Source organism: Octopus sinensis, linkage group LG7, assembly GCF_006345805.1.
Source record: "Octopus sinensis linkage group LG7, ASM634580v1, whole genome shotgun sequence".
Classification (NCBI taxonomy): Eukaryota; Metazoa; Mollusca; class Cephalopoda; order Octopoda; family Octopodidae; genus Octopus; species Octopus sinensis.
The window spans coordinates 21,749,572-21,772,511 of NC_043003.1; the positions used below are offsets into that span (position 1 = coordinate 21,749,572).

Genomic DNA, 22,940 nt, shown 5'->3' on the forward strand with positions numbered 1-22,940 from the left:
CACAGTTCACATTGTTCTTTTCACTGTCTCATTTCTTTTACAGTCTCTTTACATCGATTCTTTTTCCTTCTTTTTCTTCACATATCAATACACAATTCACGTACCTTAGTTCCTACTATAATAGCCAATGTCTCATACTGTACCTCATCTCTCTTAGCACCGCTAAATCCAACTTGCTAACCTGCTTGCCCTGAATACCAAATCCTGGCCGCTAAATCCAACCACTCGCCTTGACTTCCAAATACCGACTGCCAAAACCTCTTGCTCTGTCACTACTCCCAATCTCTCTTAGCACTCACTCTCTCCCTTGTCAGCTCCTCAGATTCCTTAATCTGTCTTCCTCTTTCACATTCTCTATCATCCTCTCGCTTGTCAGCTCCTCAGATTTCTTTAATCTGTCTTCCTCTTTCACTGTCTCTCACACACTGAACTTTAATTCACCTGACAGGGTCGGGGAGCCTCCCCAGAGCTAATTAATCAACCCGCATCTGGCAGAACAATGGATTCATTGCCAAATGTAGGCCGCCGTCAACTGTTCTTAAGCTGAACCCACAACAATATTAAACCAGTGTATATGTTTATTATTATTGTTGTAATGATCCTCCCATGACACAAGGTTTGTTTAAACACGCAAATTCACATAAAGAATCATGCAAACCAAATACAAAAATGTAGTATACATATCATCATCATCTTCATCACTTGATGTTCACCTTCTATGCTGGCATGGGTGGGACAGTTTGGTAGGAGCCAGCCAGGCAGAAGCCCGCACCAGACTTCTGTGACTGTTTTGGCAGGCTTTTTACAGCTGGATGCCCTTCCTAACACCAACCATTCAGCAGAGTGAACTTAGTGCTTTTTATGCGGCACAAGCACAGGCAAGGTCAGTTTTGGCAAGGTTTTTACAGCTGGATGCCCTTCCAAATGCCAACCACTTTACAGTGTGGGCCAGGTGCTTTTAAGGGTCACCAAGTATTTGCAAGACAAAAGAAACTGCTTTTGAGAGAGGAAGGAACATTGGAGAAGGTAATCATGTGTCAGATGATGAAAGGTTATAGTAAGACAGAAATAGGTGTCTTGCTGTAGTGGAGGTACAAGGTTACCCAGTTGGGTGGGGAGGGATCAGGAATGAAGACAGAAACAGGTGCACTGCTGCAAAGGAAATACATGGTTACCCAACCTGAGGAAAATGTAGGAGAAGGAGAGAGAGAGAGAGTAGGAGACAGCAGGATAGAGATGGTGGCAAAGTGCTGGGCATACTCAAAAGGGGCATATATATATATATAATAATAATAATAATAATAATAATTAATTCATTTATTGGCCACAAGGGTTAACAAAAATCAATTAAAACATAAAGGGACAAAACACAGGACGAAAGTTACAAAGGATTTTGTCCGTTTGAAAAAAGTTTGTGTTCAAAAGCAGGATAACAACGAAATGTAAGTAACAATTAAAACTCCCAATAGGGGGAGCCGCTTCGAAAGGTTACTCGTGGAAAAAACCCATAAAAGCCACGGAAGCCTGGTCAAAAGAGAGAGCCCCTTTCTCCTTTTATATTTCCTTTTAATTTTTCACTGGTGTATCCTTAGAATTGGTCCATTCATACTGGCCATTCTTGCGACATTCACCCACCTTTCAATAAACTTGCTACCAGACAGCACTTCCCTCTCTACTCTCATCTTCCTTTTCAAGTGAAACTTGAAAAAGTTGATGAGACCTTGGCCAAAAAGGAAAGTGTCTGACCTTAGCACTTTCAAACGGGTCCACCATATCACCTCTTTCCCTACAGCCACTAGGCAAAGGAAAACTGCCTTGCCCTCCTAGTTAAAGGAGGTCGGCGGGACAATCCTCACTATGGATTCAGCTGATAGCCAGATCCATCCTATATGCAACAGTAGCTGTTCGACATAAACCCATAGTTCAGCAATACTTGGGCACTGGACGAGTGCATGCAGAACAGTTTCGTCATCCTGGGCACACCTCGGGCAGGCCCGTCTGACGGCACTTCAGAGTCGGTAGAGTTTATCCCGAATAGGCAGAGCCCCTCGGTAGCACTGCCAGGCGAGGAACCTTTGGAAATTATCCATTGGCCCCGGCCCGAAAGTTCTCCCGAACAGACTGTTTAGCTCGTTATCGTCAACGCCTAGAGTTTCCCCGAGAATGTCGTCACACTTTTCTTCCACTAACCCTCTATAGAACGCTAGAGTGGAACCACTACCAATCACATTGCCTGCTTGGTGGAGGGTGGAGAGAGCTTGATGGCACTCAAGGTGCTAAGCACCCTTTCTCGGTCTGCATTTGATCCAAGACTACAACTCTGTCAAAGAGACGACCTGCGGAAATTCGCATAAAACATAAAGAATATTCCCCTTCTTCAGTTGTACCTGTTACTCTTTTACTCTTTTACTTGTTTCAGTCTGCAGCCATGCTGGAGCACCACCTTTAGTCAAGCAAATCGACACCAGGACTTATTCTTTGTAAGCCTAGTACTTATTCTATCGGTCTCTTTTGCCAAACCGCTAAGTTACATATATACATCTTTTATCTTTTACTTGTATCAGTCATTAGAGCGTGGTCATGTTGGGGCACTACCTGGAAAAACTTTAGTCAAATAAATTGAACCCAGTACTTAATTTTTTATGCCTGGAAATTATTCTATTAGTCTCTTTTACAAAGAAGAATATGTTTCAGGGCTTTTCTAATCGTCTTTTTAGATCTCTGTAAACTAAGAAAACAAAACATTCATAAATTATTCAAATGAACTGTGGCACCGGATGGTACCTGTTGAATCGTGTGACTGAAAGTTAAGTGTCATTGTCAGTAATATTGTTGTGCAGGAGTTTCTAGATGTTGCTGAACCTCAGATCAAACATCATTGAACAGTCTTATGGTCAAATAAATTCCAGCCATGGCTATCCCATCTTTCTTCAAGGTGTTGCTTATCTCAGTCTGCATTTTCGAATGTGTCCCCATTTTTTTTTTCAAAACAGTAGCATGTAATTTGAAGGCAATTTGCCTGCTGTTGTTAATCAGTTGATCTATCAAGTAGAACATCTTTTTCTTCATTAGCAATGCTTGAAAGTAAGCCATTGACAAATGAAACATTATCTATGTTGACTGCGGCAAGTTATAGAAACATGTTATAGAAAACTAGCATTGTCATTAAGCAGAAATTTAGTTACACTCTAGTGAGCTATAAGATTAATTCCCACTGAAGTTGATTAACAATTCAATACTTCCTTAATCAATGAATAAATAGCAGTCATGTATTGCAGTTAACTTGATCTACTATTCAGCTCATAAATGTTTAAAAGGAACATTAACCACATCATTTTTGCTGTTCTTGGAGGGCCACTAAAGGCCATGGGCACAGCATTTTTCCTCTTGATCTAAATCAGTAAAAATAACTTTTAAAAAAATCATCATCATCATCATCACCACCACCACCACCACCATCATCATTATCATTTAATATTCATCTTCCATACGGGCAAGTTTGCTTTAACATGGTTTCTATAGTTGGATAGCCTTTACAGCATATACATGGTGCTTTTTCAGTAGCACCTTGGACAAGTGTCTTCTACTATAGCCTCAGGCCAACCAAAGCCTCGTGAGTGGATTTGGTAGACGGAAACTGAAAGCAGCTCGTCATATATATGTATGTGTGTGTATATGTTTGTGTGTGTCTGTGTTTGTCCCCCAACATCGCTTGACAACCGATGCTAGTGTGCTTACGCCTCCATAACTTAGCGGTTCGGCAAAAGGGTGAGATAGAATAAGTACTAGGCTTACAAAGAATAAGTCCTGGGGTTGATTTGCTCGACTAAAGGCAGTGCTCCAGCATGGCCACAGTCAAATGACTAAAACAAGTAAAAGAGTAAAAGAGCATTTGTTACTTAAATACATGCCTTCCTTTAACTCATTTTTGTTTAACCTTTTAGTATTTAAACTGACCAGGTTCAGCCTCTCACACCTACCCTAGAATTTTATTCTAAAAGTAAACACTCATGTTATCATGAACCCAAGTCTATGAGTTAATGCATAATTAATTCAAATTATGAATAAATAAGCGTTACATTTGACAGAACTACCTGAATGGTATGTAAGGTAAGGTAAAGTTACCTTGTTGAATTATGCTGACTCATAAGGAATGGTTTCCTTGCTTCCATGGCATATAAATTTCCCACCTGGATGGGATGCTGGCCCGTTGCAAGATTACTCATTTTTGCCAGCTGAGTGAACTGGAGCAATATGAAATGAAGTGTTTTGCTCAAGAACACAATGTACCACCCAGTCCAGGAGTTGAAACCACAATCTTATGATCATGAGTCCGAATAATTTAAACATTATTAAACTTACAAATTTATGAATGCCATCAAAATAATAAACTGAAAACAACAAACTGTTATATTTTAATCCTTTCGTTACTGTATTTCTATTCAGATGCTCTGTGTTTCTTTCAATTACTTTAAATATAACAAAGAATTTAGTAAAATAATTTAGTTATCATTCAGCTAGTGTTGGGAACATAAATTGTGACTAAGGTTTGGTGGAAGATTTTTATTCAAAACTTAGGAAAATAAGACATTTGTACCCAGAGCCAGGGCTGGTTTCAGCTGGGTTGGTAATGAAAGGGTTAATCTTTTTCATTTCATCATGGAAGTAAAACTAAGAAGTAAATTAATTACCACATTCCATATATTCCTTTACACATTGCTACACAAACTACCATTGCTCATTAAGTTTGTGTTAATAAAAGTACAGTGCTGGTAGTGTCAAAAGGTTAACTATAATGTACCATCACAACTGCTTGTCTTTCTGTCTGTCATGTGAACCAGTCAAGTGTTTTTGGTGCCCAAGCAGCTGTATTTTTGTTAACAATTTTTTTACTGCTATTATCTTCTACTTAATAATTTTAATGAAATGTCAAACGGTTTACATTGCTTTTTGGTGGAGACCTTATAAAATATTTCTTACTCATGACAAAAGATTTTAATATCAGTATTTTATTGTAGTATTAATTATAAATAGCTGTGAATTATTTCAGTAATTTTGATGAAATGTCAAACAGTTTAAATTGTTTTTAGCTGAGACAATACAAAATATTTCCTCATACATGACAAAAGACTTTAATATTATTTTTAAAAGTATTATTACTTATAAACAACTGTGAATTACTTTTTAGTTTAACAACCCAAATTTTGACCTGGTCTTATGCAAATAACTTACAAACACATCACATATTGACTGATGATTTACGTCTTATATAACCATACCTTTGTGCTATGTGGTTTTATTTATGTCACAGGTTTCAGCGTGACTTGGTACTTTTCGTTATATGAAAGGGATATATATATACATATTACAGTTCAAAGATAAGGTTCCGAACACAAAGCTTTTAACTATTGAAGTAACCACTGTTATAGGTGGTTTGAATAGAAATGACCTTCAAAGACAGACATAAGCATGTTTTTTTATATTTTTTTCATTCTTTTTTTTCCCCCCTATAACCAGCTTATTACTTTATAGAGATAAGCCCACCTAGGCAAGTCATAAGTAAATCTTTCATTGTAATCAAACTAGTTTGGTGGGATGAACCAGACGTTTATTAATGAAAAGTTTGTTCAGTTCTGTTCAGATGGTGAAAAGAATTGTATTAATGTTGAGTGTCTGTCATGTCAAAGATTTATATTTTGGGTGTTTTAAGAGTACACAGAGAACTGTAAATATGTCTATAAAATGTTGCATCACTAAGATTTTAACCAGCTTTTATTAATGAAATTTACTTTTTTTATTTGAAATTACTTTGAACTTTATTGTAATAGGTAACTCTATGGAATCACCGGAATTAATGAATGTCACACATTCTTCTAGTCTGATGACAAGTGTATATGTGTTTATGTGTGTGAATGTGTGTGCGTGTGTATGTGTATGTTATATATACAGATATATATGTATGTATGTATGTATGTGTGTCAGGTCACTTTCGAGTGTTACTGGTAACATGTAACCCAGTACAACCTGTTGCATGGTCAGGTCGTCGGCGACTAAACCAGCAAGCCCACCAAGCTTGCTTGGTGAGGAAGGTGTTTATTGGACACCCTGCGGGATGGAAAACAAAACCCGTCAAAGGGCGGAGGAACTCCTGAGAATCAACGGCCATCCAATAAATGTTTTAAGGCTGTATCATGTGCGAGGACATAGAAATAATAGGACTGAGTACCCGATCGCGCGGTTAAGCCATTGGGAGTGAAGGACTCCTAGCCTTTGTTAGGGCATCCTTCTAGGAGAAGGTAACTCAGGTAACTGGGATAACGCCGACATAAAACCTGTGGCTCAGTGATTACCGATGATGTTGACTTGTTCTTCTTTTCGGATTATGGCTACTGTTGCTTAGTGAGTGGGACTGACTCAGTGCACAGCCTTTCCTCACTTTAAAAAAATCTTCTTACACAGGCATAGCACGATAACAACATTGATTAAGCTTCGTGCAATGGCCATACTCGATAACGAGGGGGCAGCCACCATGTATGTATGTATGTATGTATATGTATCTATATCTATTTATATAAAAACTGAGAATGTGTGTCTGTCTGTCTGTATGTGTGCATCACTAAACTCAAGAACCACCCAACCAGTTTCATTCAAATTTTACATATGCCTTACTTAGGGTCCATGCAGTGTCATGGGCCAAAGAAATTTTCAACTTCTAGCCTCATGTGAGCCAGGTGCAATCTCTTATCTCTTACACTATTTCTGTATTACATCTCAAAAGTGAAACAATAACATCTCAATTGTAATGTGAGATAATATCTTCAGTTTTAATAGGTTTCACTGTTAATGCTTTCACTTTGTATAAAAAAGAAAAAAAAAATTCCTGCTGGCATGGCTGTGTGATTAAGAAGTTTGCTTCAAAACCATGTTTAGGGTTTCAGTCCCACTATGAGAATGCTGTCAACTGATGTCCTGTACTATAGCTGCAGGTTGGCCAGTATCTTGTAAGTGAATTTGAGCAAACCTGTTGTATCATGATCATCATTTAGCATCCATTTCCAGACAATTTGACTGGAAATGATAAACCAGTGAGCTGTACCAGGCTCATGTCTGGTGTGGCTTGGTTTCTATGGCTGGATGCCCTTCCTAATGCTAACCACCCGAAGAGTTTAGCAAGTGCCTTTTACATGTCACCAGCAGCACTGTCCATGTCAATGATTTCACTTGGCTTGACATGTCTTTTAAAGCAAAGCAGATTGCCAAAGGTCTCAATCACTTGTCATTGCTTCCTTAAGACTCAAAATCTGAAGATTATGTTTCACCACCTCGTTCCATGTCTTTCTAGATCTACTTTCTTCCACAGGCTCCCCATGCATATATGCATGTATGGACAGATGTATATATGTATGTGTGCATGTGTATAAGTGCGTTCATATACTTCTCATCTTGATGTGCATTTGCTGATTGTAAAACGAAACATCCTCACTGTTCATGCAGGTAGTGTCATTTGCTTGCAGTTCACTATGAAAGCAAGTCTGCACTTCTTGACATGTTGTACAATCTTCATAAACAAAAGGCTTGTTGGAATGGTGTTGTTTGTTTCTAGTTCTCCACATAACCATGTCCAGGATGTTTGTTGTTTGATAGACTGGAAGATTATTATATAACTTGGAAACAGGTGAGGGTTGGTACCAAGGAGAGCATCCAGCTGTAGAAAATTCTATCACACACTTATTGCAAAGGTCCTTCAGTTTTTCTAAGCCCTGTAAAAGAACTCGGAAGATTAGGCCTCCAACCAGGCTTTTCACAATGCCCTTAAAGCCAGGAACTGTTCAGTACCCCCTAGTATATACTCTAAGTTCTTGTGAATTTTATGACCACACACACACGTCTGGTCATGCATATTGTTGTGTGGACGCCCCCAGATGATGAAGTAGGCTAGCCCAATACGTAGATATAGAGGGAGAAGTCTAGACGAGTTGAGTTGAGTAGAAGTCATCCAAACGTGCAACATAACACATATCAATGTACTTTTAGTTCTTGTAGATAGTGAATCAAATCAACTCCTATATACATGTCTTTAACTTGTCCCTTCCCATCACATTTTCCTACCCACTTCCTCTGCAAAATTTTAGAAATTTTTATATATTTCTAACTAAGATTCTTTTCATCACAAACTTCTATTATATTTTATCTTTTACTTGTTTCAGTCATCGGACTAGTCATCTTGGAGCACCACCTTGAAGGGTTTAGTTGAACAAATCAACTCCAGAACCTACTTCTTAAGCCTGGTATTTATTCTATCAGTTTCTTTTACCAAGCCTCCAAGTTATGGGGGACATAAACAAACCAAAACAGGTTGTCAAGGTGCTGTTGAGTAAAAACCCCAAAAAAATACACATGTATGTAGGTATACACACACATCATATATATATATATATATAATATATATATATATAGAGAGAGAGAGAGAGAGAGAGAGAGAGATAAAAATGGTAAGACAACAAAAGAAAGAAAGAGACCTCGATATTATGTAAATAGAGGAATTTATCTGTAAATGTAATATGTGACAATTATTCGGTAGCCATGATAAAACTTGGTTTTATCATGGCTACCGAATAATTGTCACATATTACATTTACATATATATATACACACACACATACATACATACACACACAGAATCACAATTTATAAGACTTCATTATCCTGTATTATCATAACTGTCTGATGATTGGTCAGGTGAAACTTGGAGTAACAGTTTGAGGATTTTTTTCAGGTTTAATAAAATTGTATGTATGTATGACAATCTGGTTTCAGTTTCCATCTACCAAATCCACTCACAAGTTTTTTTTTTTTCGGTGGCTCCAGACCTATAGTAGAAGACACTTGTCCAAGGTGTCACACAGTGGGACTGGACTTGAAACCACATGGTTGGCAAATGAAACTTGTTAACTGCACATTTATGTGCCTATAATTTTTACTGTAAAGAGTAACATGACTACCCACATTCTAGAAGTGTGAGTGTGATCAGGTAGGGTGGGAAAGAGAGTCTAGCCATGTCAGTACATTCCTTTCTACTCTAGGTTATTGTTGTTGTTGTGAGCCCCTTCAGTCATGAATGGCCATGGGATTGCACGTAGACAGTTACCCTCCGAGGTACAAGTCTGGGCAAGGTTGTTTATGGAAGACCAGCAGTCGCCCATGCATACCAGCCTCACCTCTCCACGCCACTGATGTTATCCAAGAGAAAGGCAAAGGCCGATACAGCTTGGCACCAGTGATGTAGCTCATTTATTAACATGCAAGTGGCTGAGCATTCCACAGCCACGTGTACCCTTAACGTAGTTCTTGGGGAGATTCAGCATGACACAGAGTGTGACAAGGCTGGCCCTTTTAAATACAGGTACAACAGAAACAGAAAGAAAAAGTGAGAGAAAGTTGTGGTGAAAGAGTACAGCCGGAGCCTTGTGGAGCTTTAGGTGTTTTTGTTCAATAAACACTTACAATGCCCGGTCTGGGAATCGAAACCGCGAGTCCACTGCCCAAACCACTGGGCCATTGCACCTCCACTTTACTCTAGGTACAAGGCTTGAAACTGTAGGGGAGGATGCTAGTTGATTACAATTGACCTCAGTGCTCAACTGGTACTTATTTTATTGACTCCCGAGTGGATGAAAGCTAAAGTCATCCTTGACAGAATTTGAAATCAAAACATAAGGACAGACAAAATACTCAGTAGCATTCTGTCTGACACAGTAACAATTCTACCAGCTCACTGCCACCCATGTCAGTATATTAAAAGCCAATGTAAATGCATATTAAATGTGGATGAACAATTCTGATACAAAAATGAGATAAAACAAAGTAAAATAAATTGTAATTAAAAATATTTATTCCAAATAAAAAATATATATATTTATCTAAAAGACAAAGCACCATAAACAAAATATTATTTTTATATCGTTTTTAATTGTAATATCAAAGTCGGAATATATTTTTAAAATACTGTTTCAACCCTTCTGATGCCAGCCTGCTTGGAACCACCCTGTTAATCTGATACAAACTTTCTGTTTTTAGATTGATTTAAATGTTCAAATACCAGTTTAATAGTGACTAAGTGTTTTTACAAAATTCATTATTTTTCTAAATTTAATTGAAACAAATGCAGTGTATTTCACCAGGAATATGGTAACAGAACGGTTATTAATAAAAGGCACTGGAAATTTCATATAAGTTTCCCCCACAATTGTGTGTGCATTATTACATGTGGGGAGTGAAGAGGATAAACTACTCAGAATATCAACTCCCGTTCAGTATCTGTTGTTGTTATTATTATTATTATTATTATCATTATTATTACTATTATTTTGCTTCTCAGAGCTCTTGATTTTACTTGCTCCAGCTAATTCTCTAAGAGCAGACAGCAACCTGTTGTCAAAGGTCTCACAGGGTTTCCTTCTATGATACTTAACACCCAAGTACCAATTCTTCTTATTATTATTATTATTAAAACTTCATATATTTGAAAAATATTTAAATATTTGGAATAGTAATGTAAATCAATGGCATTCAAATGGTCTATATGAGAAATAAAGGTTCTGAGCTCAAAAGGATACTTGCATATGTTTACAAAAATATTTAATAAAAATACATGAAGTCTGCTTCAGAATATAATGATTAAAACACAAAATTGTTTTTAATTTAGGCAGGAGGTCAGCAATTTTAAGCTGGAGAAGTTAGTCAATTGCATAACTCCAGTACTAGCCTGTCTCTTTAGTTTATTGCCCCCAGAAATGAAAGTCAAAGCCGACCATGATGAGGTTTTGAACTTGGATTGTAAAAGGGCAGAACAAACACTACAACACATTCTTCCCAATGCTTTAATTATTCTGCCAGCCCACTGCTCTTAAAATGGTGTCAAAATATTAAAAATTGAATACAGAAAATGCGAAGATACAAAAAAAACAAGAAAATTCGACACAATTTTTACCCAATTAGCAGCCCTAATTACTCAGTAAATTATAGTTTAGATGAAGCATTTCAAATAATAAAAGAAATAAACACAAAAGACATTCCAAGGAAAATTTTGAAAAACAAAAAAAAATTTATCAGTATATTTTCATATTGTTATTGCTAACTTTTCCTGTGTTTCTACCACATATAAAGTTTACATTTGCTTACAGATAAACAGAAACTGTTTTGTTTTGTTTTGTTATTTAACATTATTTCTTGTTTTTGAAGTGCATTCCAGGGAGAAAAAAACTGCTCCACTTTGTATGGAAACATATTACTGTTTAATCTTCAAATAATGGTTCACCATGCTTTGGTAATGTTCCTGCTGTCCAGAACTGACTGTTGGCTCACCATGTGACATGATGTATTCCTGAAGTAGAAAACAAAATATATATGTTAAAACCTTTTTGGTGCTAACCTGCTTCAAACAACCCTTAGTTCATCATCATTATGTAACATCTGTTGTCCATGCTGGCATGGGTTGGACAGTTTGACCAGGGCTGGTAAGCTGGAAGGCTGCACCAGACTCCAGTCTGATTTGACATGGTATCTACGGCTGGATGCCCTTCCTAATGCCAACCGCTCTGAGAGTGCTTTTATGTGCCACCAGCACCACAGCCATTTGTGTGACACCAGTATCTGCCATGACTGCGATTTTGCTCAGCTTGATGGGTCTTCTTCTCAAGCACCAACATAATGCCATTAGTTCTAATCATAAATCGTAAAACTGTCTGTTTTAAGATATTCAAGTTGTCAGGTGATTTTTTTAAAAATAAATCCTTTGTAAGATCCTACCGATAATTCACTCATTGTGAGAATGCATATCCAAAGCAATTTGTTATTTTCAGCAGTTTACAGACAAAGCTAAACCCATAAATATAGTGACAGACAAAACACACACACACAAAAAAAAAGGAAAAACAGAAACTGACAAAACGAAAGGTCAGGTTGACTATGAATAACAGTTCTCATAGTCAGATTATAAAGTGTAAAACAGAATTTTTTTTGTCTTTTTCTTTACTTCTGTATTTAGATTATAATCTATTTTGTCTGTCATTATATCTATGGGTTTAGTTTTGCTTGTAAACTGCTGAACATATCCCACTGCTTTGGGTATGCAGTCTCACAATGAGATTTCAGAGTTAACTTCTTTACCCGACATCCCCACCTTTTCGTTACCCACTTGCAGACAACTAATTTGTCATCAATACTTTATGATACACATATATACACATACATATATATATATACACACATGCACGCATACATACAGATACATATAGCTACATACATACATAGATACATACATACATTAGATACATGCACACACACACACACACACAATATATATATATACACATGTGTATGTGTGGAGCGCGTGCGTGTATGCATGAATGAGTATGTATTACTCGTTTACAATTTCAGTGTTCAGTAGAGCATAACAAAACTAAATCAAAATGAATTGTCCAACTGATGTGTAACAGAGTTGACAACTATAATGTTACATTTTTCTATGGAATGGGAAAATAATCAGAAAAAGTAATTGCTTCTGTTATTAAAAAACAGCAATTATAATAATAAAATGTCAGTATTGACAGAGAGAATGTATTTGATAAAGAAAATATTAATGATTTTCATTATAAAATAATTTCCATATTCGACTAGAGTTGTTTACAGTCCATTTTATGTCCTTTATATCCTTCTGTATAGAAGTACAGAAAAATATAAAGGACATAAAACGGAATGTTAAACCAGATACTGTTTTACAATCTACACCGGTATGGTTCAAAGGTCATATCCGAATATGCTTCATGGATTGAAAATATGAATATTTTCGATGTATTTCTGTCTGAAATCATAAGTTGGACTAAACACTTCCCTTCCTGCACATCATAAAACTATTTTTATAGGTTTTCATTGTTCATAATTTAGTGGTATGCATGAGTGTATATCATAGAAATAAATACAGTAAGTGGAGCTGATACTATACCAGTTAATGATGAATAAAGACATTAATCAAAGAATTTCTGAAAATTAATATGAAATATAATAATAATGGTGATGATGTCTTTAAAATTTATTCACAGTCATGAAAAATTATTTGAGATAACTTAAAGCCTGTTGTATACTTACTTCCAATTCCTCAAAACTTGTGTTACCATCAGTGATTTTTTTCCCAATCCCAGAATCGAAAGAACTGTAGCGTTCCTGTAGAAAAAAAAAAAAGGTGATATATCATTCATTTAGGGAAAGACTAAGCTACAAAAGTCAGATGTTAAGTATATTTAACAAAGAAGAAAAGCTGAGAGTAAAAGATTTGCGCATGTTCTGTGATGTAATGATCAGATGTGCGAGGATTCCTGACAGCAAGACAAAGTACTAGAGACAATTTTGAGAAGGCTGTGCGAAATGATAAAGCCATTACTAACAGGGAAAAGAAAAAGGTATGGAAGTATTATTATAAGAGGTTGTGGTGAACAAAAACAAAATCAAAATCGATCAACATCAATGGAAATCGTAGCTGTGATACCATAAGAGAACCATCCGAACGTGGCAATTGCCAGCGCCACCCCGACTGCCTCCATGCCAGTGGCACATAAAAAGCACCATCCAATCATGGAGTGGTTGGCGTTAGGAAGGGCATCCAGCCGTAGAAACATTGCCAGATCAGACTGGGCCTGGTGCAGCCTTCTGGCTTCCCAGACCCCAGTTGAACCATCCAACCCATGCCAGCATGGAAAGCGGATGCTAAACGATGATGATGGTGATGAATTGTTCATAAGGTGTTGTTACATCATTCACACACAGCCACATGCAAATGCCTTGCAACGCTGGCGATCATACTGGGTCACCAAAGTTGCAAGGCATTTGTGTGTGGCTGTATGTAGATGATGCAACAATATCTCACAAACATTTAATAACTTTTTTCATGTGATGTCTGGATGCTGATTGTTCCATAACCTGGCCACTCACAAGAACAAGAAGTTGTGATGCCATGGTTTTAACTTAGCAATTTGTTGACTTGGTTTTGAGTCTTGCTACAAGGTTGGTGAATGAAGAGAAGATATGGGAGAAAGAGCATCTATTAGGGACCAGCCATTGAAGTTGGTAGCTTTGTGACTAAGTGTGAGATTAATGGAAAGTCTCTGGAATAGTTGCTGAGATACTGGAAATATTTGGTGAGGTAGGTTGCAAGTTAGTAACTCACATTAACATTTAGGCAGTATAGGGAGATACCATAGCCAATGACTGGAGTAATAGTAACATTCTAAAATGTCACAAGAGCAAAAGAGATGCACTTGAAGGTGGTAATGACAAAAGCATTAAATCGATGGACAAGATTATGGAAGTTATGTAAAGAATTATAAAATTTTCGGAAACATTTTTTCACTCTAAGAGTTGCTAAAGTATGGAACAAACTGCTGGCATTAGTTGTTAGTTGTCAGAGCACTGCATCCTTCAAAACTTCCATGCTTCCTGAGATTCGCCAACACTACACCTGATTTTCTCCCCTCCATACACACGCAAGCATGTATCTGATTCATACACTGTTCACTTTCCAGACATTTGTACATTACTGCATATGCTTTATACGCACTTTTGACAAGTTGTGATGCACCCGAGCACTGTATACAATAATTTTATTATTATTATAATTATTATTATTATTATTACAATTGATTAGGAACAAAATTAGCCTTGATGTAATGCAGTTCAGCTTTGTACCAGGAAGAGGTGCTACTGATGCTTGCTTTTTAGTGAGACAACTGCAACAGTACATAGCTAAAAGTAAACCATTATACCAAATTTTCATTAATCTGAAGAAGACCTTCAACAGAGTTCAACACACTGTAGCCTAGAGGTCACTAAAGAAACAAGGGAGTTTGTAAGGTCCATACAAGCCATGCACAGAGACACAGCCAACAAGATGAAACTCAGCAATGAATTCAGTGACAAATTTATTGTGTCAGGAATGGGTCTGTCAGGGCTCAATCCTCAGCTGCCTCTTGTTTGATAAAGTTATCCAAGCTCTAACAGGAAGTTACGACCAGCTACCTTCTGAGCCAATGAACAAGTTCTTTAAGAAAAATCTGTAGAAGATTAAGTGCAGAGTTTCCAAATGAAGGACCTCAAAGTAAACCTAACAAAGACTGAGTTCAGCATTACCCTTTAAAACTACTATCACAACATTCATGTAACAATGGATGGCACTAGATGTATATAGGAAGAGCATCCAGCTGTAGAAACTCTGCCAGATCAAGATTGGAGCCTGGTGCAGCCATCTGGTTCACCAGCCCTCAGTCAAAATCGTCCAACCCATGCTAGCATGGAAAGCGGACGTTAAACGATGATGATGATAGAAATATATTATCCTCGTGCCATCACCCTTCTTTACTGCTAATCATCACTTTCTTTCTTCTGTTTATTAACATTATCACTCTTTATTAACATTCACCACACTTTCTCATACCATCACTAACTTGCTCTCATCATTATCCATTTTTATGGCTTTCTTTCAGTCCTTTACACACACACACACACACACACACACTATCTCTCACACACATTACGCTTTCTTCTAATACTGTGTTCACATACATTGTTCTCCCTCCTTCCCATTACTCTCCGCATTTCCTTTTCCCCCTATAACACTGCACTCATTGCATTTCTAGTCAGTCTCCTTATCAACAAGCAAAGTGTCTCTTCTATTACTATTTCCTTTGCCAACCTATTGCTCTTATCACTGTTCCTCTATTATACTCATACTTAGCCTTCAATTCACCTTTTGGCTTTGTTTGCCTTGAATGAATGAAGTCTTTTATAGAGTAGAGAGGACATTTTAGCCTTCCCAAGAGCAAAACAACTTCTCTAGTCCTGGTGCAAGGAGGAGGCAGAGGAGGAGGAGGAAAGTAGAGCAAATCCAGGAAACAACACTCCTTGGAAGTGCAAAGAGTCTTAGTTCATGAGAAATGAACAGCTGCTTTACTAATGACACTTCCAGCAACAAATTGTGTATGTTAGATATAATAATAGTAATAACTATAATGATACAGCTTTTAAATCATCTAAAATCAGCTTTAAAATTCATCTTCTGCTCTTTTTAACCATACACACACATAATTGAATACTTGTGATTCAAGTATAATATAGCAAAAAACACTAAAATGGTAAGCAAGTGATAGCATAGAATTAATCCTTACCTTAACTGCAGCGGGAATAACACCATCAGACAGAATTTTGGCAGCCACTAATAAACCTTGAGCAAATGTATCCATGGCTCCTGAATAAGTCAAAAACAAGGTTTTATTTTTCGTTTTGGGATTTGGTTTACAAGATTCTTTATATGAGTTCGTGTGTTGAAGCATATTCTGTTGTGTCTGGGGAGAGTCATTTTCTTTTTGTGCCTTATAACATAACACACTCACTAGTAAAATTTCCACTTTTTATTATTCTTATTTTCCTAAAATTTTCGTTGCATCTTGCAACCTTTCCAATAGTTTTGACTCTGAGAGTCAAAACTATTGAAAAGTGGAAATTTTACTGGTGAGTGTGTTATAAAGCACAAAAAGAAAATGACTCTTCCCAGACACAACAGAAGGTTTTATTTGTTTCAAATCTCTGAGCGAGAGATATACAGTAACAGTACCAAATAGTAAAGTTTATATGACAACAGAATGTGGCAGTCCTATAAGGTAACATCGTCCTTTACAGGACTGCCACATTTTGTTGGCATATAAACTTTACTGAGGCGTTATTTGTTTTTGTGTGCTAAGTATTGTAAAAATTCATGAGTAATATGTTATCATGGTATAAAACACAATGTGATTTATCTTCTCAGCTTTTATTTGTTTCAGTCATTGGACCGTGGCCATGCTGGGACACTGCTTTGAAGGGTTTAGTTGACCAAATCAATCCCAATATTTATTTTTTCAAACCTAATATTTTATAATATTGGTTTTTTTTTGCTGAACCACTAAACCACAAGGATGTAAACAAACTAACACTAGTTGCCAAGTAGTGGCAGTGGTGCTCAAACACAAAGATATACACATATATATATGATGGGCTTCTTTTTATTTTCTGTCTACCAAATCCACTCACAAAGTTTTGGTTGGTTTGGAGCTATAGAAGACACTTACCCAGAGTGCCACACAGTGGAAATGAAAGGGATCTAAATTATCTTATAAAAAAAAATATCATGCCATGTATAAAACGCAGTATTGCACAACTGCATATAGAGTTTGTGCAAGCAAGTCTCTTTTCTTAAAACCAAAGTTTATTGAAAGGAAAACCCACTGACTTGGGATCAATACAGCTTGGTACAAATGTCTTTGATACAAAGATTCAGAACAAATACTGCAAGGCACCTTGTTTGACCCTCTAGCAATACCTATTTCTTTACTACCCACAAGGGGCTAAACACAGAGGGGACAAACAAGGACAGACAAACGGATTAAGTCGATTATATCGACCCCAGTGTGTAACTGGTAAAATAACAAAAGACAGGATTGAATGACAAGAAACAACTGTAAATCTCTTTTTCTCTCTCTCTACCTTCGTTAATAAGACAATATTGATATTGTATAGTCAGATGGTAACAAAGAACTTGAAAAATGTCCAGATCAAAGACAAGCATACACACCAATGTGAGAAATGAACATATCATTCAAATGTGTCGACTCTCGGCGTACTTTACAATCAAAGTTCAGACCTCCAGGCTGGAGTCCACCTTGCTGCAAGACTGTCTGAAATATAATGAGAAATCATTAGAAAAATTATAATGAACAAAATTATTGAAAATATGCTACGATATTACAATCTGAGCTTTCTCTTATAATTCCATTTACATTCCATTCACATATCAGCAGAGGTATGGTGGAATGATTGAGTAGTTTGCTTCCCAATCATGTGGTTTTGGATTCAATCTGATTGTGTAACACCTTAAACAAGTCTCTTCTACTATAGCCCCAGGCTGACCAGAAGCATCATCCAGCAGTAGAAAAAAATCTACCTCAACAAATTCTGTCTGACCCATGTAGACATTAAAATGATAAATGATTAGCCATGCTACATGGCTGTGACAGCTGAGAGCATGCATAGGTTTGAAAGAAATGAAGCTAGTATGCTTTGCTGGATGTGTAATATCAGTGTGCATACATGACAAAGTGTAAGCGCCCTGAGAGAAAAGTTGGACATAAGAAGCATCAGATGTAGTGTGCAAGAGAGACGACTGTGCTGGTATGGCCATGTATTGCATATAGATGAGGACAGGTGTGAAGAAGTGTCACACCCTAAAAGTAGAGGGAACATGTGGAAGTGGTAGACCCAGGAAGACATGGAATGAGGTGATGAAGCACGACCTTCAAATGTTGGGCCTCACAGAGGCTATGACAAGCAACCGAGAACTTTGGAGATATGCTGTGCTTGAGAAGACCCGGAAAGCCAAGTGAGATTGTAGCTGTGGCCCATTTAAAAGTACCCTTCAATCATCAGGTAAAATGCTGTGCTTCAGAAGACCTGTTGAGTCAAGTGAAATTGTAGTCATGGCTGATACCAGTGCCACCTGACTGGCATCCATGCTGGTGGCACGTAAAAAGCACCATTCAAGTGTGGTTGATACCAATGCCGCCTGACTTGCCCTTTCCCCCTTGCCAGTGACATGTAAAAAACGTCCACTACACTTTTGGAGTGGTTGCCATTAGGAAGGGCATCCAGATCAGATTGAAGTCTGGTGCAGCCTCCTGGCTTGCCAGTCCTCAGTCAAACCGTCCAGCCCATGCCAGCATGGAAAGCGGACATTAAATGATGGTGATGATATGTATCATCATCATTTAATGTCCATTTTCCATGTTGACATACACAGATATATATATACACACACACATGACAGGCTTCTTTCAGTATTCAAATTCAACTAACAAGGCTTTGGTTAGCCTGGAACTATAGTAACAAGACACTTGCCTAAAGTTCCACACAGTGGGATTGAACCCAAAACCATACAGATGGGAAGCAATGTCCGTGCCTAAAACCAAATTATGGACCAATTTCACTGCTATATCATAGACCTTGTGTAAAGAAGACAAAAAACAAAACAAATTCAATTTCAAACAAGTCCGGTGCTTACTTTCATAACAAATGCTGTGTTTTTAACATCCATTGGAAATTCATCTGTATCCCAACCAAGTTCAGGGGATCCTGTGTTGGAATCAATTGAGCCCAGCATACCAAAACTGCAAATAAGAAAGACAGAAGAAAACACAAGAATGTGTAGTATTATTTCTGATATCATCATCATTTAACGTCCATTACACATGCTGGCATGGGTTGGATGGTTCAACAGGAGCTAGTGAACAAGAGGACTGCAGCAAATTAGTGTCTGCTTTAGCATGGTTTCTACAGCTGAATACCTTTCTTAATACCAACCATTTTACAGTTTGTAGTGAGAACTTTTTATGTGATACTGTTATTAGTGAGGTCACCAGGTAGCTTGCAAGACAAGACTCATATCAGCTGAGTGAGGAGTAGTATTGAGGGAGTTGGCCATATGCCAGTTGATGAGAGGTAAAGTATGACAGAGAGACAGGGACAGATGTTTGACTGTAAGGAATGTTCAGTTGGCTATTCTCCACACGTATATTGTTGTTGTTTAGCTCCAGATTAGCTCTAAATCAAGCAAATTTAATAATAATAATAATGAAATTATTGTATACAGTGCTCAGGTGCACCACAACTTGTCAAAAGTGCATATAAAGCATATGCAGTAATGTACAAATGTCAGGAAAGTGAACAGTGTACGAGTCAGATACATGCCTGCGTGTGTGTATGGAGGGGAGAAAATCAGGTGTAGTGTTGGTGAATCTCAGGAAGCATGGAAGTTTTGAAGGATGTAGTGCTCCGACAACTAACAGCTGATGCCGGCAGTTTGTTCCATGCTTCAGCAACTTTTAGCATGAAAAAATGTTTCTGAAAGTCATGGGAGGTGTTTGACAGCTTCACAGTCATAATCTAAAGATTGTATTTATTTTTTCAGAAATAGCATGACTGTGAGGTGCAGGTATGGAAGTTTGTCTTGCAACCATGTGGTTCCAGATTCAATCTCATTGTGTGGCATCTTCTTGAGCAAGTATCTTCTATTTGGCCTATTCACTCATTGTGAGTGGAAACTGAGGAAGTGTGTTGTGTTGTGTGTGTGTATGTGTGTTTACATGCTGATTGTAAACAAAGTCACCTTTCACACAAAAACGGCCTCATTTGTCTGATGGGCAGACAGACAGAGGCATTGTGATGGTTTCTGCACAGTTCCATCTACCATATTTTATTCATAAGCTATTGGTCAATCTGATGTTATGGTAGAAGGCACTCGCTGAAAGTATCCTTGCTGTAGGATTGAACCTGTGATCATTTAACTGGGAAGCAAACTTGTTAACCACACAGCCATCAGATGATCAAATAAAAAGAAGTGGAAAATAAAAGTTACTTACGATGAAGCCATGGCAACATCATGATCGTAACAATGTCCGGCTAATGTTGTGTGATTTGGTTCAATGTTGAGCTGAGGAAGAAAATATAAAAAGAAACTTAAAAAGTAATTTTCTACTCAGATATAATTTTTTCTCAGTTATTTTTTACTTGTTTAAGTCATTAATCAACGGCCATGCTGGGGTACTACATTGAAGGGTTTAGTTGAAAACGTCTACCCGAACACTTGTTTTTATGTCTCATGCTTTTTCTGTCAGTCTCTTTTTTAAACCTCTAAGAGTTGTGGGACATAAACAAACCAACATTGGTTGTCAAGAGGTGGGGTGATGACAAATACAGAGACACACACAGACATATATATACACGCAACCAGACATGCAAGCTTCCACACAGTTTCCATCTACCAAATTCATTCACAAGCTACTGGTCAGCCTGAGGCTATAGTAGAAGACATTTGTCCAAGGCATTGTGCAGCAAGACTGAACCTGGAACCACATAGTTGGAAACTGAGCTTTTTAACCACATAGCCATGCTTGCACTGAGTCAATAACGAATTAATCATATCTACACAATGCTTCTAATAGCTTAAAATCTGAGACAAATGCAGACATGAAAGATGATGATGATGATGATGATGATAATAACTGTCATATCTTTAAATTAGATTCTTTCATCTAAATATTAGTAGCAGGAGATGTCTAATCATCTAACTTTGACTGAGTGAAAAATGTTGTGGCTTAGCCCCAGCTCAGCCCTGGTAACATAGACCTATGATTAATGACATTCCAGCTGTGACCTTCCCGTCTTTATTTTTAGACAGTGTAACAAATATATCCTTTACTTTAAGACAGCAGGTATTCTAACGATTTCATCAGTTCACCATCCTAGATTGATATTTCATAAAGGTAAAAAACAAAGACAACCATAACAGGGTTTGAGATCAGAATATATGTGTAAGGGTGTATACCACACTGCATTTCACCTGATGTTCAAATCATCATCATCATCATCATTGTTTAACGTTCGTTTTCCATGCTAGCATGGGTTGGACAGTTTGACCGGGGTCTGGGAAGCCAGGAGGCTGTGCCAGGCTCCAGTGTTTGCTAATTTGCCACCTAATTTTAGATTATTTCAGTGAGGCATTAAATACTTGCAGAATATTGGACTTGGTTCATCTTCATCATCGTTTAATGTCTGTTTTCCATGCTGGCATGGGTTGGACGGTTTGACAGGAGCTGGCCAGCCAGAGAATCACCCAGTTCATGAAATAAGTGGTTGGTGTTAGGAAGGGCATCCAGTCATAGAAACCATACCAAAGCTGACTCTGAAGCATGATAAGGACTGCATCATTGGATCCTGTCAAACTGTTCAGTCCATGCCAGCATGAAACATGGATGTTAATGATGATGATGACTGGAGTGAGATACCAAAGGAATGAGAAAGAAAAGCAGGCAGTTAATATTGTATTGTGTTTCCTTTATTACCTTAAAATGTTTTTCCAATCCAAAATGCTTCAAAAATGCTATCACAGTCATGGCATCTGCAAAAGTTAACGATACATTGATATAATCATCTACTTTCAATAAATTTCTTTCTATAATAGTACCACTAGGTGTAATTAATCTAGGACACAATTTAAAAATGAATTGTATTACTCTTCCTTTTCTACAACTGGGATCTCTTCCTGTTATTAAACATCACATGTTTTCAAACAAGGTAATATTTCCCACAGCCCTTTGAATATGAACATAGACATGTTTTCATGAGAGAATGTAGACAAATGACACTGCTTGTATGATGGTAACATACCTATTTCTTTACTACCCACAAGGGGCTAAACACAGAAGGGACAAACAAGGACAGACAAATAGATTAAGTCGATTATATCGACCCCAGTGCGTGACTGGTACTTATTTAATCAACCCTGAAAGGATGAAAGGCAAAGTCGACCTCGGTGGAATTTTAACTCACAACGTAACGGCAGACGAAATACCTATTTCTTTACTACCCACAAGGGGCTAAACACTGAAGGGACAAACAAGGACAGACAAACGGATTAAGTCGATTATATCGACCCCAGTGCGTGACTGGTACTTATTTAATCGACCCTGAAAGGATGAAAGGCAAAGTCGACCTCAGCGGAATTTGAACTCCGAATGTAGCAGCAGACGAAATACCGCTAAGCATTTCGCCCGGCACGCTAACGTTTCTGCTAGCTTACCACCTATGATGGTAACATACCTTTACAGTTAGCATGCAGTATCAAGAATAGGAGGTATGAAAACACACACAGAAAACAGTCATCTTTCAATTTCTTTCAACCAAATCCACTCATAAGGCTTTGGTCAGCCCAGGACTATTGTAGAAGACACTTCTCCAAAGTGTCACACAGTGGGAGTGAACATAAAACAAATAAAAAATTTTGGTTGGACATGGTGTATTTAATA

At 37.5% G+C, this 22,940-nt stretch overlaps 1 protein-coding gene across 1 annotated transcript in view; it reads right to left on the reverse strand.

The window, feature by feature from the left end:
* Nucleotides 1-10,370: 10,370 nt before the first annotated feature.
* The window catches only part of LOC115214274 (xylose isomerase), a 31,388-nt gene continuing 18,818 nt past the window's right edge, over nt 10,371-22,940 (reverse strand). The window contains exons 9-15 of the mRNA XM_029783419.2: nt 21,978-22,033; nt 20,496-20,566; nt 19,139-19,244; nt 17,657-17,759; nt 16,215-16,294; nt 13,147-13,221; nt 10,371-11,383 (exon numbers count right to left, since the gene is read on the reverse strand). Coding sequence (XP_029639279.1) covers nt 11,288-11,383; nt 13,147-13,221; nt 16,215-16,294; nt 17,657-17,759; nt 19,139-19,244; nt 20,496-20,566; nt 21,978-22,033 — 587 coding nt within the window. The 3' untranslated portion in view covers nt 10,371-11,287. The remainder of the gene's footprint in view (nt 11,384-13,146; nt 13,222-16,214; nt 16,295-17,656; nt 17,760-19,138; nt 19,245-20,495; nt 20,567-21,977; nt 22,034-22,940) is intronic.